This window comes from Dipodomys merriami, unplaced genomic scaffold (assembly GCF_024711535.1).
Source record: "Dipodomys merriami isolate MVZ:Mamm:240054 unplaced genomic scaffold, mDipMer1.0.p SCAF_823, whole genome shotgun sequence".
Taxonomy (NCBI): Eukaryota; Metazoa; Chordata; class Mammalia; order Rodentia; family Heteromyidae; genus Dipodomys; species Dipodomys merriami.
The window spans coordinates 177,802-194,288 of NW_027206428.1; the positions used below are offsets into that span (position 1 = coordinate 177,802).

At 57.8% G+C, this 16,487-nt stretch overlaps 1 protein-coding gene across 6 annotated transcripts in view; it reads right to left on the minus strand.

The window, feature by feature from the left end:
- Window positions 1-16,487, minus strand: part of Cemip (cell migration inducing hyaluronidase 1) — a 107,208-nt gene that overhangs the window by 43,865 nt on the left and 46,856 nt on the right. For 4 of the 6 annotated variants that reach the window (XM_070011500.1, XM_070011499.1, XM_070011502.1 and 1 more), the window contains one exon: window positions 148-257. In XM_070011500.1, coding sequence (XP_069867601.1) covers window positions 148-241 — 94 coding nt within the window. In that variant the 5' untranslated portion in view covers window positions 242-257. Of the gene's footprint in view, window positions 1-147; window positions 2,984-16,487 lie in introns of those variants that run through there. The other 2 variants (XM_070011497.1, XM_070011496.1) reach the window with 1 other exon arrangement.

The following is a 16,487-nucleotide window of genomic DNA, read 5'->3' on the forward strand; positions in this document are numbered from 1 at the left end:
GAGACTCGCCGGTGAGAGACTTTGGTGAGGAGTTGGCGCTCGGTCACCCTGACTGGGCTCCGGACCCTTCCTCCCGCCCCTCCCCAGCAGTCCCGCTTCCACAGGGCTGTGAGCCGTGCTGAGATGCGGGCCTGGTTTACTGCTCACCTGTGGATGTGGCTCCAGGGCAGCAGGTCAGGATGAGACAGCTGAGGGCCAGCACAGCCCCAAGGGTAGAGCCCTTCCTCCCAGGGACCGCCATGCTGGCCTGGTCTTCCCTGAAACAGAAGCACACCAGACTTAGCCAGCTGAGGCAGACGGGAAGCAGTGCGTGGCGCAGAGAGAGAGACAGACAGACAGACAGACAGACAGACAGACAGACAGACAGACAGACAGACAGACAGACAGACGGAGACATGGCTTAGCCAGCTGAGGCAGACGGGAAGCAGTGCGTGGCACAGAGAGAGAGAGAGAGAGACAGACAGACAGACAGACAGACAGACGGAGACATGGCTTAGCCAGCTGAGGCAGACAGGAAGCAGTGCATGGTGCAGAGAGAGAGAGAGAGAGAGAGAGAGAGAGAGAGAGAGAGAGACAGACAGACAGACAGACAGACAGACGGAGACATGGCTTAGCCAGCTGAAGCAGATGGGAAGCAGTGCGTGGCACAGAGAGAGAGAGAGAGAGAGAGACAGACAGACAGACAGACAGACAGACAGACGGAGACATGGCTTAGCCAGCTGAGGCAGACGGGAAGCAGTGCGTGGCACAGAGAGAGAGAGAGAGAGAGAGAGAGAGAGAGAGAGAGAGACAGACAGACAGACAGACAGACAGACAGACAGACAGACAGACAGACAGACGGAGACATGGCTTAGCCAGCTGAGGCAGACAGGAAGCAGTGCATGGTGCAGATAGGTGGGGGGGGAGACAGAGAGAGAGAGAGAACAGAGGCAGGGGTCCAGGAGCCCAGAGCCCTCTCCAGAGCAGCGTTGTGGCAGTCTGGGCGGATCAGGGCTTGCAACCCTGCCATCCTCACAGATGTCCCCCAGCTCAGAGTCGGACTGCCAGGTGATTCCACCCTCGGCACCCAAGGGCCCTTCCCATAAAACACAGAACAGAAATGGAAACAAGTATTTTCCTTTGTTGTTTTTTGTTGTTGTTGGTGGTGGTAGTTGTGGGGCTTGAACTCAGGCCTGGGTGCTGTCCTTGTGCTCTTCAGCTCAAGGCGAGTGCTCTACCTCTTGGAGCCACACCTCTACTTCTGATTTTCTGGTAGTTAATTGGAGATAATTTCATGGACTTTCCTGTCTAGCTGGCTTTGAACCACGATCCTGAAATCTGAGCCTCCTGGGTAGCTGCGATTGTAGGCGTGAGCCACCAGCGCCCGGCCTTGTTGCTGTTTTTGTTTTCTTTTTGTCTTGTTTATCTATCTTTGGGAGGTTAAGGCAGGGCAGGAGTGGAGGGACAAAGGGTGAGCAAATGCAGCAGCGATGCTCACTGGGCACTATGTTGAAAATGAACTATATGACTTGCGGGTGGGGACAGGAGGGAAAACTGGAAGAGAGCCATGGACAGGGTGGCATTGTCCAAAAGGCAATGTGCTCTTTACCCGACTTCTGCAACTGTAACACCTCTGTACATCACATTCATCATAACAAGAAAACAATTTTTACAACACAGAACAAAAAAAAGTACTGAGAACAAATGCAATTAGATGCCAGGACTTGCTGTGATCTCGGGTTGTTTGTTTAGCCTCTCTGGGCCTTGCTTTCCTACTCTGCAAAGTGAGGAATGTGGGGCCAAACAGCAATTGTCCCCCAGTGTCTCCCTCTCTTTCCCCAGAATCAGAGCCCTTGACTCCTCTCTGGCCACATGGCTGCCAGGGCTGTGACCTGGAGTTGAGCCTCCTGATATAGTGGAAGTACTATGCAGTGAATAAATTCCAATAATGCCCTTGAGGGAGAGTCAGGAAGATTCTTCCTCGTTTCCTCTTTCTTCCTAGCTGGAATGCAGACATGCTGGCTGGATCTTCAGTGGCTCTCCTGGGCCATGCAGTAGGATCCATGCACCAAGAAGGATAAAGCAAATAACAAGAAAAACCCCAGGCCCTGTTCCAGTGAGAGCAAACAGCTCCAGAAGACAGATTTCTTCTGAAGAGGGATTCAACTACCATTTATGGTTTTGTTTTGTTTTCAGTTCCAGTCCTGAGGTTTGAACTCAGAACCTGGGCACTGTCCCTGAGCTTTGTGTTCAAAGCTAGTGTTCTACCACTTGAGCCACAGCTCCACTTGCAGCTAGCTTTTTTTGTGGTTAATTGGAAATAAGAGTCTCACAGACTTCCCTGTCTGGCTGGCTTCCAACTGTGATCCTCAGATCTCAGCCTCCTGAGAGGCCAGTGCCTGGACCCACTTCTGTTTTATGGAAGCCACTGGCCTTTCTCTCCTTTTACCTCAAGGGTGAATCTGGCAATTTATCTAAACAAACTTCAAGACAGGAACCCTTAAAACAAAGACGTGAGAGTTGTCTTTCAGAACATGCTGGTTGGAGAAGCTACCTACATGTTCAAGTCCCTGTGACTGTGGAGTATAGATGGGGCTTTGGGAACAGCTGGCGCTGGTCCCTAAACAAACCCTCTTCTCCTGCACTGCAGGGGTCAAAGCTCCCTCACCCCACACAGCCTCCTCCCTCCAAACCAGTTCTGCTGCAAACCTGATCTCCTGACCCTTGGGTTTCAGCAAGGTTCTTTGTATGAGCCTGGTGGGTTGGGGCGGGGCTCCCCTCCCACACAGGTGTGCGGGGAGGGGCTGCCACCCAGCCTCTTGGGCACCTGCCTGCCCCAGGCTGCTCTGTGAGAACAACAGGGCCATTCTGGTGGCCGGTCACACATCGCAGCCCCCGGGAAGGGTGCCTTTCCCACGGCCCCAGCAGAGTGCCGGGCTCGCCCTCCAAAGCCAAAGGAGGGACCCGGTCTCAGGGGAACTGCTGCTCCACTCTCAGACCCAGTTTGAAAAAGCAAAGGTCCTTTGCCAGCTGGTGCTAGAGAGCCCGCAGACACACAGGGCCTCTAAGGGAGCCTGGCCGTGGCTGCCCCGTGCCCTCGCGTGGAAAAGGAACCTGGAGTGGGATCCCCCCCGGCCTGGGCCGGCCGGCCGTTCCCACCAAGCAGAGCCGGCAGCGCAGACGGCCTGTGTGCCGCGTGAGAGGCTGGAGACCTAGGAGGCCCTGATTATGGCACAGCTCATCCCAAAGAAAAAAATCCGCACGGATGTAAACAAGCCCACAGGGGACTCCCTAGCCGGACACAGGCAGTGGCCGGTGCACACCGGGGCCTGCTGAGCTCGGGCCCTGAGGCCAGGGCCTCTCCCGGCACCAGGTGGCCCTTCCCACTGCTGACTGTGTGGCCTCCCGCTGGTGCGGGCCCAGCACCCCACACAGGAGCCTCAGACAACTTCCGCTGCTGCAGTTAATCCTGAAAGAGCCGGAATCATGCCAAGGCAGCACGGTTTCCCAACCGGCCACGACAAGGTTCCCGGTGGCGGGCTGGGATTCAGTGTCTCAGCTGAACAGTCTTGGAAGAGACAGAAGCTGCCAAAGCACCAGAAGAGCAGGGTGGTACCAACAGGGATTCTGTAGGGAGCTGCAGGGCAGACTGGCCGGCCGGCCCTTCTGGCCATGCTGGACGCTTGCTGGGCTGGGCTGGGCTGGGCTGGACGGCCCCTCAGCAGCTCTGGCAGAGTGCAGACTCCCTGGCCCGAGGTCACACACGAAAGCCTGGTTTTGCAGACGTGTGTAGCATCTCCAGCTCCAGCGGCTGCTCGGCCTCCTGGGGTGAGGAGTGAGGGGTGCTTCCCACCAAGCGCCAGCCTCTGCCCACCAGGAATCCAGGGCTGTCACCTGCAGACAAGAGGGCATGGAAGGGGACAGTGTGTCAGAAAGGCCTCCAGAGCAGCCCCCAGCGGCCCCCGAGGTACCAAGGGGCCAGTCCTTCCATGGGAGTCAGACTGGGAGAGTGAGGGGGGAAAGGTCAGGTAAGCTGAGAGGACAAAAGAGGGGAGGCCCCGAGGGGCCCAGGGGGACCCAGGAACTCACTTTGAGGAAAAGGTGCATCACCTGCTCTGACAATCCTGCACCAATGTGACAATAGCTTAGGTAAACTGAGGCAGTATCATCTCAGAATCACAAGACAGTGTGGCAGCTGGAACTGTGTGAACCAGAGCCTTAAATTCCAGCCATGGAGCCCTTGGGCCTTGCTTTTCGAAAGCTGTAGAACTAGAATGATGCGCCCTGAATCCCAGGGTTGGGTGGAGAATCACAAGACATTCCAGGGGAAAGGCTCAGAGTCCTGTGTCGGACCAAGCTCTCCGGGGGCAGGGGCTGCTCACACCGAGGACACTGGGTGCTCGGGAGCAAGGCCCAGGCAGCAGGATCTGAAAACCTGGGCTTCCGTCCCAGCTCAGCTTCATCTCATCCTAGGGTAACTCTCTGCAGGCCCTCAGCCTCTGCACCTTAGTCCTTTCATAGTTAAAACGGGTGGTGTTGTGAAGATGACCTCAGTGCTAGCCTGCAGTCAGTCCGCATGAGTGCTAGCCTGCAGTCACTCTGCATGAGTGCTAGCCTGCAGTCACTCTGCATGAGTGCTAGCCTGCAGTCAGTCTGCATGAGTGCTAGCTTGCAGTCTGTCTGCATGAGTGCTAGCCTGCAGTCACTCTGCATGAGTGCTAGCCTGCAGTCAGTCTGCATGAGTGCTAGCCTGCAGTCAGTCCACATGAGTGCTAGCCTGCAGTCAGTCCGCATGAGTGCTAGCCTGCAGTCAGTCTGCATGAGTGCTAGCTTGCAGTCACTCTGCATGAGTGCTAGCCTGCAGTCAGTCTGCATGAGTGCTAGCCTGCAGTCAGTCTGCATGAGTGCTAGCCTGCAGTCAGTCCACATGAGTGCTAGCCTGCAGTCAGTCTGCATGAGTGCTAGCCTGCAGTCAGTCCACATGAGTGCTAGCCTGCAGTCAGTCCACATGAGTGCTAGCCTGCAGTCAGTCTGCATGAGTGCTAGCCTGCAGTCAGTCCACATGAGTGCTAGCCTGCAGTCAGTCTGCATGAGTGCTAGCCTGCAGTCAGTCCACATGAGTGCTAGCCTGCAGTCAGTCCGAATGCTGCTGCTGTTTGGATTATGTCCTACGGGAGGTCTGGGAAGGGAGCAGATTTGAACATCTTACTGGCTAAAGGACCAAAAGGCCAGTCCTGTGTCCAAAGTGGCAGCTGCTGTCTTCCTGGACAAAGAAGACAAAAAGATGGCACCCGCTATGACAGATGAGGAGTTGGGACTAGATGAGATGTAGCTGGTGTCCAGGGCAGGCAGAGGTGAGTGCACACAAGGTCCAGCCATCGGTCCCCTCAGTGTGAAGCGCAGAGTGGGGGTTCTCTCAGTGTGAGGGCCACTGGCAGACAGAAGCCGGGACCAGAGGGCACAGAGGTGGCGGGTGAAGCTGATATTAGCCATGGAGTTTTTCAATTACACGAGCCCATAAAGCTCCTTTTTTGTTAAGCCAGGTTGAGTTGTGTGCTTGACATTCACCATGGAAAGGATCCTGACTAAGAAGAAGCCAAGGGTGGGAGGAAAGAGGAAAGCTAGCTCTTTACACACCCTTTGGCCTCATAAAATGTCCATCTAAGTCAGGCGCTGGTGGCTCACGCCTAATCCTAGGGACTCAGGAGGCTGAGATCTGAGGATCACAGTTCAGAGCCAGCCTGGCCAGGAAAGTCCGTGACACTCTTATCTCCCATGAACCACCAGAAACCCGGAAGTGGCGCTGGCTCAAAGTGGTAGAGCGCTCGCCGTGAGCAAAAGAACCCAGGCCCTGAGTTCAAGCCCCACAACAACAACAACAACAAAAACCATTAAACATCCACCTAATCTCTGGGAGAAAAAGATTTCCTCTCCCCAGGAAAGGTGAGAGCCACAAAATGGCCATCACGCTTCCCACCCAAGGTCCACGCTCTTCTGCAAGACTCTGCAAGAAACTTGCAATGGCCTGCTCCCCTTCCCGTCCTACCCCGTGTCCCACTGGACTTCCAGCCCAGGCCACAGCCAGCCTTGCTCCAAAGCCTCCGGGGTCCTCGCTCCATATCCATACCTCCCCTCCCCTGCATCCTGGACCAGGCGCATCCTCACCCCCACACACACCACCCTCCCCTGCATCCGTACCCTCCTCATCCTCACCCGCACCACCCTCCCCAGCCCCCGCAGCCCCTCTCACACCAGTCTCCACTCCTGCCATGTTGGGCTCTGCAGCTCTTCTTGGAACACCAGCTCCGCGCCCCAGGGCCTTCTCATGTGCTCTTCCTACTAGCTGGGATGCTTTCCACGTCCCACCATCCCTGTTTCCGATAGCGTCCCTGACACCTCTTCCCAGCTGAAGACAGCTCTATTCTGCTGGTACCTTCGCAGTGCTCCGATGGCTTTCTCTGCTGTTGACATGATCGAGTACTTTTTGCTTATAGTACAGGAGCTTCATGAGAGGAAGGGCTGTGGTCCAGGGATCAGGAGATCCACGTCTCTCTTGAGCTTGTTAGACATGAGGGCTCTGCCCCGGGCCACTGCGCGGTGATCGCAGGGGCTGGGCACACTGAACTTTACAGACTGGCTTCTGAGGGCTCTTGCTCTTCCTGGCATACTTTCTGACCTAAACCTGCCCCTGTGCGAGGAGTCATGGCTGCTGGCTTGCCCTCGGCCCTTTCCATTCTCCTTCCCCACCCCAGCGACAGTGCCAGACACACCCCAAAAAAGACTGGCCATGAGAAGTCCTTCAAAGAGCCAGGGGCCCCGCAGGCTCAGGAGAGAACCCCTAAGCGCGGTGCAGCCCACGTGGGCAGAGGTTGTTTGCTGGCCCTGCTGGGTCTGCAATGTCATGTGACCAGGCCTGGCAGCGTTCAGAGAGCCAGAGAGCTCGCCTTCCTCCAGCTCCCATTCGCAGAGCACACGAACCTAAGAAGGGCAGAGACAGACAGACAGGGAGAGACAGGAAGAGACAGACAGGGAGAGACAGGGAGAGACAGACAGACAGGGAGAGACAGGGAGAAACAGACAGACAGGGAGAGACAGGGAGAGACAGACAGACAGGGAGAGACAGACAGACAGGGAGAGACAGACAGGGAGAGACAGACAGACAGGGAGAGACAGGGAGAAACAGACAGACAGGGAGAGACAGGGAGAGACAGACAGGGAGAGACAGACAGAGACAGACAGGGAGAGACAGGAAGAGACAGACAGGGAGAGACAGGGAGAGACAGACAGACAGGGAGAGACAGACAAGACAGGGAGAAACAGACAGACAGGGAGAGACAGGGAGAGACAGACAGACAGGGATAGACAGACAGGGAGAGACAGGGAGCGTCTGCACATGGCCTTCTCCACTCCTCCCTCCTGGCCGGGGCAGGAAAGAGCCGCTTGGTCTGGGTTCAGTTTGGGGGCCGAGTGCGGCTTTGACCTTTCCGGGTTATTTGTGGCACTCATGGACACTCTGCCACTTCAAACACACCTTCGGCAGGGCTCCTTCGTAACCTGCACACAGGTGTGACTCCACGCCTGGGCTGTGGATCAAAGCTCATGCTCTTTGACTGGACACTGGCAAAGCTCCTGACGGTCAAGCGAGAGCCAGGAAAGGGCGCCCGGGGGACCGCGGCCCAGCAGGCCGCGCTGCAGACGCCAGACAGCTGCTGCCTCAGGCCCAGCAGGACACGCTGCAGAGGTCAGCACAGCCGCTGCCTCAGGCCCAGCAGGACACACTGCAGAGGTCAGCACAGCCGCTGCCTCAGGCCCAGCAGGACACGCTGCAGAGGTCAGCACAGCCGCTCAGGCCCAGCAGGACACGCTGCAGAGGTCAGCACAGCCGCTCAGGCCCAGCAGGCCACGCTGCAGACGCCAGACAGCCGCTGCCTCAGGCCCAGCAGGACACGCTGCAGAGGTCAGCACAGCCGCTCAGGCCCAGCAGGACACGCTGCAGAGGTCAGCACAGCCGCTCAGGCCCAGCAGGCCGCGCTGCAGACGCCAGACAGCCGCTGCCTCAGGCCCAGCAGGACACGCTGCAGAGGTCAGCACAGCCGCTCAGGCCCAGCAGGACACGCTGCAGAGGTCAGCACAGCCGCTCAGGCCCAGCAGGACACGCTGCAGAGGTCAGCACAGCCGCTCAGGCCCAGCAGGACACGCTGCAGAGGTCAGCACAGCCGCTGCCTCAGGCCCAGCAGGACACGCTGCAGAGGTCAGCACAGCCGCTCAGGCCCAGCAGGACACGCTGCAGAGGTCAGCACAGCCGCTCAGGCCCAGCAGGACACGCTGCAGAGGTCAGCACAGCCGCTCAGGCCCAGCAGGACACGCTGCAGAGGTCAGCACAGCCACTCAGGCCCAGCAGGACACGCTGCAGAGGTCAGCACAGCCGCTCAGGCCCAGCCCCACCCCTTCATTGAAAGTGTCAGCAGCATCCACAGATGGGCTTTTGCCTGACCTAGGACTTGGTATCAAGGCGTAGGGTGAGATGCCAGCACGCTGTGTGTGTGCACACCACGTTAAACCACGGCCTGTTGATTTCCAGAACCGTCCATCAAATACTTTTGGACCATAGGTGATTTGACTAAAGTCTCAGAAAACACCACAACCAAGTGTGCTCTCCAACGCCACCAGCTGAGAGGGACCCGGTGTCTGCCAGGAGGAGCGATGGGGACAGCCCCAGATGCAGCACCGACCCGTGGTAAGTGCTCGGTAAACACCGGTGTACGTCAGCGGGAGGAGCTCCGTCTTCCAGACCTAGACGAACTACCAAGCGGCCCTGTGCATCTGGGAAATCTCCGTGGGTATCTTAAGATAGGGGTGCTTCCTGATGGCTTGGCGTATCCTGGTTTTCTCCTTTTCCTCCCAATTTCACTTTTCTAGACTGAGGCCATTCTCTAGCACATAAGTACAGGTATTAGCAGCCTCTGTCTGATCTAGGTTTTGAGAGAGTGCAAGAAGAAGCCAGGCTTGGTGGTGTGCACCTGTAACCCAGCACTCAGGAGGCAGAGACAGGGGACCAAGCCTTGGTTTCATTACAAGAGGGGGAGGGAGGGGGGGAGGACAGGGGGTGTAGACAGAGTGCTGGGTATGCAACTAGCACTCTATAAATGTTAGTTTCCATCACTCACTCGAACAGTCCAGAGCAGGGCCTGGCCCGTACTTGGCTACACACAAGGATGGTCAAGAAACGCCTTTGAAGTCTTGCCCGGCGAAGTCAGGACACGGCACCGTGACCCCGTGAGCTCCCACCAATGGAGCGGCTGACAGTGGATTCTCGGGGCGACACGCTGTGCCCTCAGCCTGCACCCCAGCGTCTGCAGCCCACGCTGGACCCTCAGCCAGGAGTGGCTGCCAGCCGGCCCGCGCGTCTCGGCCTGGGCTCTGCCCAAGTTGGCTATGTGGCTCAGACCTTACAGAGGCTTCCTTTGGAAAAAGTTATTAGTTGCTTTTCACCATAAAATGGGAGAGCGCGGCCCTGGTCGGCAGGGGAGGTGGCTGCCAGCTCCGGCTGCCACCGCCGGCCCGCCAGAGGCCGCAGAGGCCCCGGGGCACGGTGCCCAGCTGGGATCTGAACCCACATCCAGCTGACTCCAGTTTCCCCCTGCCTCGGTCTGTTTGCTTCTAACTATTCCATCTTCAAAGCTGCATTTCTAGTACTTTGGTATAAAAGGAACCTTAAAAACCCTTGAGACCATTCCAAACCTCTCCTCACTAGTTTGAAATGAACAATATACAGATATTAACCACAGTCACCTTGCTGTGAGGAGCACCGGCATCCTCCTCCTGTCATTGTAATTGAGAATGTCTGCCCTCTTCCACCCAAAAAGAACTGACCCGCTACTTTCTGTGTGTAGTTCCACCCTGATCTCCATGTCCCTTCTGGGTCATCCTGTCTTTGGTGGCCAAGGTGGTGTAAGGAGAAAGGGATTCTCCCCGCTCACCCCACGCCAAGGGCTAGCAGGAGCGAGCTACAGGGCCTGGGAGAGTTCTCAAAGATGCTATGTGAGGACACAGGGCAGGCTGGCCCCTGCAGGGCCCCCGACGCTTACGAAGTCCCGCTCTCCCGTGCTCGCACACCAAGCCGTGTTGGAACAAAGACAAACTGACAACCAAGTAAACACCACCAGACACAACACACACACTTCGTCTTCCTCTCCTTCAGGATGGAAAATGGGATAAAAACCCCTTGCTTGGCTGACCTCCAGGGTCCTGGCACAGGCGGCCGAGGGCACGCAAGGCGGTCCCCTGGAGTGGGTGGGGACATCAAAGCAGAGGCCCGGAAGCCCTCTTTGACTGGGGACAAAGCTGTGTTCAAAGCACATGTAAGGGAAGGCACTGCCAGAGGAAATGCTTCCCGAGCCATAAGAGTGCTCTTCGCTTGTGAAGCCAGTGCCACCGCTCCTTCCCAGTGAAAAAGCCACAGTGAATTCTGAATTAAAGGTTGGGGCTGGTTGGTATGACTTGCGTTGAGGGCTTCTACGTGCCCGTCAGAGGTGATTGACTCACGGCCTGAAGTTTAGTGCTTCATCCACAGTAGATCCCACAGTTAGGCTCTGCCTGGGGGCTGCCATCGTTGCTTACTCTTCCGCTCCTGTTGGCACTGGCCTTGCTCTTGTCCCTGGGGCTGGCTGCCTGTCCCCCACTGCTCTTTTCTCACGGACTGCCGAGCCCACCTGAGCCTCCGCACCCTCACAGACTCTTCTTGGCTTCCACACTCCTCAGAGTTTCTCTCTGTCACTGACAACCCCAGAGTTTTGAGAAGTAAGCAGGCAAGCAGAAAGACCTGGAAGAAAACTGGCTGCCCCTGGCCAGCCTCGCCAACACGTGCCATCATTCTTGCTCAGAAGCCCCCAGTCCCGTCCTCCGCACTCGGTCTGCTCAGCCGCGCCTGCGGGCTTCTGACACCTCTGTTCCGAGACCTGCTTCCCGCTTCCTTCTTGACCCACGCGTGTTCGTGATCTGCCCATCTCTGCCATCACCCCGCACGTGACTGGTCCAAGCTGGCACGGGGGTCACCGGCCCAGCCAGCCTGTCAGGGCACCGGGGGTCACCGGCCCAGCCACCCACCTGGCTGCCAGCCAGCCACCTGCTCAGCCAGGGACCCACCTTCCCCCGACACTGGCAGCTGCAGAAGACTCAGGTTGCCCGGACGCCAGGACCTGCCCCCCCCCGGGCTGTGCGGAGGTGGCGCACTTCCCTTCCCACTGATCCTCGCTGTTAGAATGGCCGGGACTCTCCACAAGCAGGGCCCTATGAGCCATACTTCATCTCTCCCAGAACGGCCGGCACTAGTGTCGGCCAGGGCACAGCCTGGGGCAGAGCCTCTCACTGTCTGTCTCCAAGCCAGCAGGTCTGTAACCGTATTTGCCGTGTCGCCAAGTCAAGGTGTCAGAGCACCGGGCAGGAGCAGCTGTGGGGCTGCTGTCCAGGAAACAGAGCCTCACGGCTTCCTCTCCCAGAACCATGAGCATGCAGAGTTTCCTCGTAGGAAAGTCTGTGGAGGCTGGGAAATGAGACCAGCATGGAGGGTTGTACCGTCCTGAGAAGGTAGAACGCAAAGATCCACAGGAGGGAAAAGTGCGACATTTCTCTTTTCTATCGGGCTTGCTTCCCTTAAAACGATGACTCTCAAGTCCATCCGTGTTCTGGCAAATGACAAATTTCATTCTTATTTCTGTCTGAATAACATTCCACACATCCCCAGGCTCTCTCCGTTCTCCTGTGCTAGGCCCCTAGCTGACGGGTACAACAGCACCACGGGTGTGTCGGTCTCTACGGCGTGCTGCCTGTGAGTCTGTAGGTGACACCCTGGGCTGTCACAGCAGTGTCACCTGGGTTCTATTTCTATGAGGAACTTCCATACTGATTTCCACACTGTCCGCATGACTCACGGTCTGTCAGTGTGAAGGGATTTCAACACTGTCCACACGACTCACGGTCTCACCGTCAGTGTGAAGGGATTTCCACACTGTCCACAGGACTCACGGTCTGTCAGTGTGAACGGATTTCCACACTGTCCGCAGGACTCACAGTCTGTTAGTGTGAACGGATTTCCACGCTGTCCACAGGACTCACGGTCTGTCAGTGTGAACGGATTTCCACACTGTCCGCAGGACTCACGGTCTGTCAGTGTGAAGGGATTTCCACACTGTCCACAGGACTCACGGTCTCACCATCAGTGTGAAGGGATTTCCACACTGTCCACACGACTCACGGTCTCACTGTCAGTGTGAACGGATTTCCACACTGTCCGAAGGACTCACGGTCTGTCAGTGTGAAGGGATTTCCACGCTGTCCACAGGACTCACGGTCTGTCAGTGTGAAGGGATTTCCACACTGTCCACAGGACTCACGGTCTGTTAGTGTGAATGGATTTCCACACTGTCCGCAGGACTCACGGTCTGTCAGTGTGAATGGATTTCCACGCTGTCCACAGGACTCACGGTCTGTCAGTGTGAAGGGATTTCCACGCTGTCCACACGACTCACGGTCTGTCAGTGTGAAGGGATTTCCACACTGTCCACAGGACTCACAGTCTCACCGTCAGTGTGAAGGGATTTCCACGCTGTCCACAGGACTCACTGTCAGTGTGAATGGATTTCCACGCTGTCCACACGACTCACGGTCTGTCAGTGTGAAGGGATTTCCACACTGTCCACAGGACTCACGGTCTCACCATCAGTGTGAAGGGATTTCCACGCTGTCCACAGGACTCACGGTCTGTCAGTGTGAAGGGATTTCCACGCTGTCCACACGACTCACGGTCTGTCAGTGTGAAGGGATTTCCACGCTGTCCACAGGACTCATGGTCTGTCAGTGTGAAGGGATTTCCACACTGTCCACAGGACTCACGGTCTGTCAGTGTGAAGGGATTTCCACACTGTCCGCATGACTCACGGTCTGTCAGTGTGAAGGGATTTCCACACTGTCCACAGGACTCACGGTCTGTCAGTGTGAAGGGATTTCCACACTGTACGCAGGACTCACGGTCTGTCAGTGTGAAGGGATTTCCACGCTGTCCACAGGACTCACAGTCTCACCGTCAGTGTGAAGGGATTTCCACGCTGTCCACAGGACTCACGGTCTCACCGTCAGTGTGTGAAGGTCCTCTCACACCCTCACACGTCCATCTTGGCACATTCAGGCCAAGGGTGGCAGGTGACGTCGGTCAGATGGCCACATCTATGGTTTGGTTCTAATTCTTACTTTGTCAGTCATGGGGTTTGATCTCTGGGCGCGGTCCCTCAGCTCTTCAGCTCAAGGCGAGCTCTCTACCACACTTTTATGGTTTGGATAGGAAGCATTCCCCCAAGGCTCGCATGGTGAAGCCCTGGCCCCTTGGAAAGTGCTTGGATATGAGGACTCTGCCTTCATCAGTGAGTTTGCGTAGACCCTGGGAGACAAGAGACGGGGAGTATGGCGGGAGGAAGAGGCGGACGGGCGTGGCTTCGAGGGCCTCGTCCTCCTGCCCCACCGGCCGCCTAAGAGGACAGTCTATCAGTCTATTCTCCACATCCACCTCACGAGAGTGGAGCCAGTCGACCACAGACGAGACCTCTGAAGCCCGGAGCCAAATAACTATTGCCTTACTTTAAAGTGTTTCCCTCAAACATCGCAACAGGCACCAAAACAAACGCACGATTACAAAGACCGTACGCCATGTCAGGCATGCATACGGACGCTAAGACAGAGCGACAGAGTCAGTTTCCGCCGGGGAGGGCCCGACCAGGCCTGGAGACCTGCGGGGCCGGTGTCCACCCCAGGCACCAGCTGGGCAGCGCCGTCGGCCGGCACAGGAAGCGTGCCACACTGCCTGTGTGCACGAGTTCACGGGCCCTGGGAGGCCACGCTGGCTGTCTCTAGGACCGACGTTTCCAAGCGTCCGTCCTTCCCTTTCCCACTTGGTTGGTCCCATAATAAAATGGGTTGCATAGGGCTTGGGACTGATGCTGAGTGATGAAGCAACCAACCCCACCCCAGAGGGTGTGCTGCTCAGGACAGGGTCCCACGGTGGTGGCTTGGGTGTGTCGGGGGCCTCACCCACCTACAGAAGGGCAGGTCTTGGAATATCTGCTGGCTTCACAAATTGTCAACCATATCTTTGCACGAGACTTCAGGGGCTCCTTTGTCTCCTATTTTCTCTGGTTTAACCCAGCCAAAAACAGGACTTGATCTAGTTACCAACAGAACATTCTACCTCAGCTCTAGCCTGCCCAGCCCCTCCCCAGGCCTGGGAAAGCTCATCAGGATGCTAGAGGCTAAACCCATGCTGCAAGACACACGGCTGGGCTGCTCCGTTTGTGGAAATGCCACACTCAAACACGGCCTTTCCCACACAAAGACATGAGAAGGGTGGAGAAGCAGACCAGACACCCATGACGAAGCGGTAGGTGACCACCAGCACCTCCCCTGTGGACGTCATTAGGAATCCTGATCCAGGTGATCAGACCGCCTGCATTCATGCACGGCATGTAGCACAGAACTTACTTAGCAGATTTCCTGTTTTCCTCTTCAAGCACCAGTTTCCTTCCCTAGCAAGTGATTGTCAAAGCACTGGGACACACATAGAAATTTCAACTGTATCCATGTATTCATTCAAGATCACATCTCAGGTCATTTCTATTTCTGGAGTAGCTGAATTAAAGGTGTCTCCAACACTGACAGAATAGAAGAATTGGGTGTGCTGTGTGCTGCACACAGGCCCAGCTCTGCTCCTTGCCCAGCCTTGCTTTTCTAGAACAACCTGGAGGTCCTCGGCAACTCTGAGCATCCTGAGCCTGCGTAATTCTACGGTGTCACTGGTGGCCCCTGGGGACCGCAGGCCTTGCCATGGGGCATGGGGGGAGGGGGCGCCTCATTTGGCCTACAGTGGAGCAGCTGGTCAGGTCCAACCGGCTTAAAAGAGCCTCCGCAGAAAAGAGCAGAGATTCCTCTCTGGGCTGCGCCAGCCCTGTGAGTCACCCTGGGGTGGCTTTCAGGAGCACACTCCTACCAGAGGCCAGAGCCACCGAAAAGCCCAGAGAGGAAAGAGTCGGCGTGCAGTCACCTGCCGGAGGCTGGGAGGGGCCCACAGCTGCCGCTCCCCCTCCTTCCGCAGCGGCCGCACGCGGCTTATCTGAACGGCATTCTCTTGGTGTCGGCCTCACCGGCTGTTTCCCCCACATGCGCTAAGGCGGGCTACCAGCTGGAAGGGGTCACAGGTTGGCGGGGGCTCCGGCACACAGGCTGAGAGACAGCTGCCGCCCTGGGGGCCGGGAGGGAGGTCACGGGCGCAGGAAGTCCCACCCACCGGCCAGCTGCTCCAGGCTGAGGTGGGTCTAGGAGTCTGGCTCTGGGCCCCAGACTAGCCTGGGCGGCTGCCAGGCAAGGCCTTGGGGCCCCGTCCGTCTTCCGTGGAGCTGTCGGTCCGGCTTCCAAGCTCAGCTGACTCTGTCACACAGTCACCAGGAGGTCTTATTTAATGCCTGGCTCCCCCTGCCTCAGTTCCTCCATCTGTAAAATGAGGACTCCCATACGCTTCCAAGTGCCATACTACCAGGATGAAAATGTTAGAATGACCTTCAGAAACTGCTACTGCCAGCTTTTCCTGTGGAGGCTCCCTCCAGACTAGCCGGGCTGCAGGAACAGGGCAGGAGGGACCAGGGCAGGAGGGACTGACGGGGCAGGAGGGACTGACCAGGGCAGGAGGGACCAGGGCAGGAGGGACTGACCGGGGCAGGAGGGACTGATGGGGCAGGAGGGACTGACCAGGGCAGGAGGGACCAGGGCAGGAGGGACTGACCGGGGCAGGAGGGACTGACGGGGCAGGAGGGACTGACCAGGGCAGGAGGGACTGACCAGGGCAGGAGGGACTGACCAGGACAGGAGGGACCAGGGCAGGAGGGACTGACCGGGGCAGGAGGGACTGACGGGGCAGGAGGGACTGACCAGGGCAGGAGGGACTGACGGGGCAGGAGGGACTGACCGGGGCAGGAGGGACCAGGGCAGGAGGGACTGACCGGGGCAGGAGGGACCAGGGCAGGAGGGACTGACCGGGGCAGGAGGGACTGACGGGGCAGGAGGGACTGACCAGGGCAGGAGGGACCAGGGCAGGAGGGACCGGCTGGGACCAGAGGGACTGACCGGGGCAGGAGGGACTGACCGGGGCAGGAGGGACTGACGGGGCAGGAGGGACTGACCGGGGCAGGAGGGACTGACCGGGGCAGGAGGGACTGACCAGGGCAGGAGGGGCCGGGGCAGGAGGGACCAGGGCAGGAGGGACTGACCGGTGCAGGAGGGACTGACGGGGCAGGAGGGACTGACCAGGGCAGGAGGGACTGACCGGGGCAGGAGGGACTGACCAGGACAGGAGGGACCAGGGCAGGAGGGACTGACCAGGGCAGGAGGGACCAGGGCAGGAGGGACTGACCAGGGCAGGAGGGACTGACCGGGGCAGGAGGGACTGACGGGGCAGGAGGGACTGACCGGGG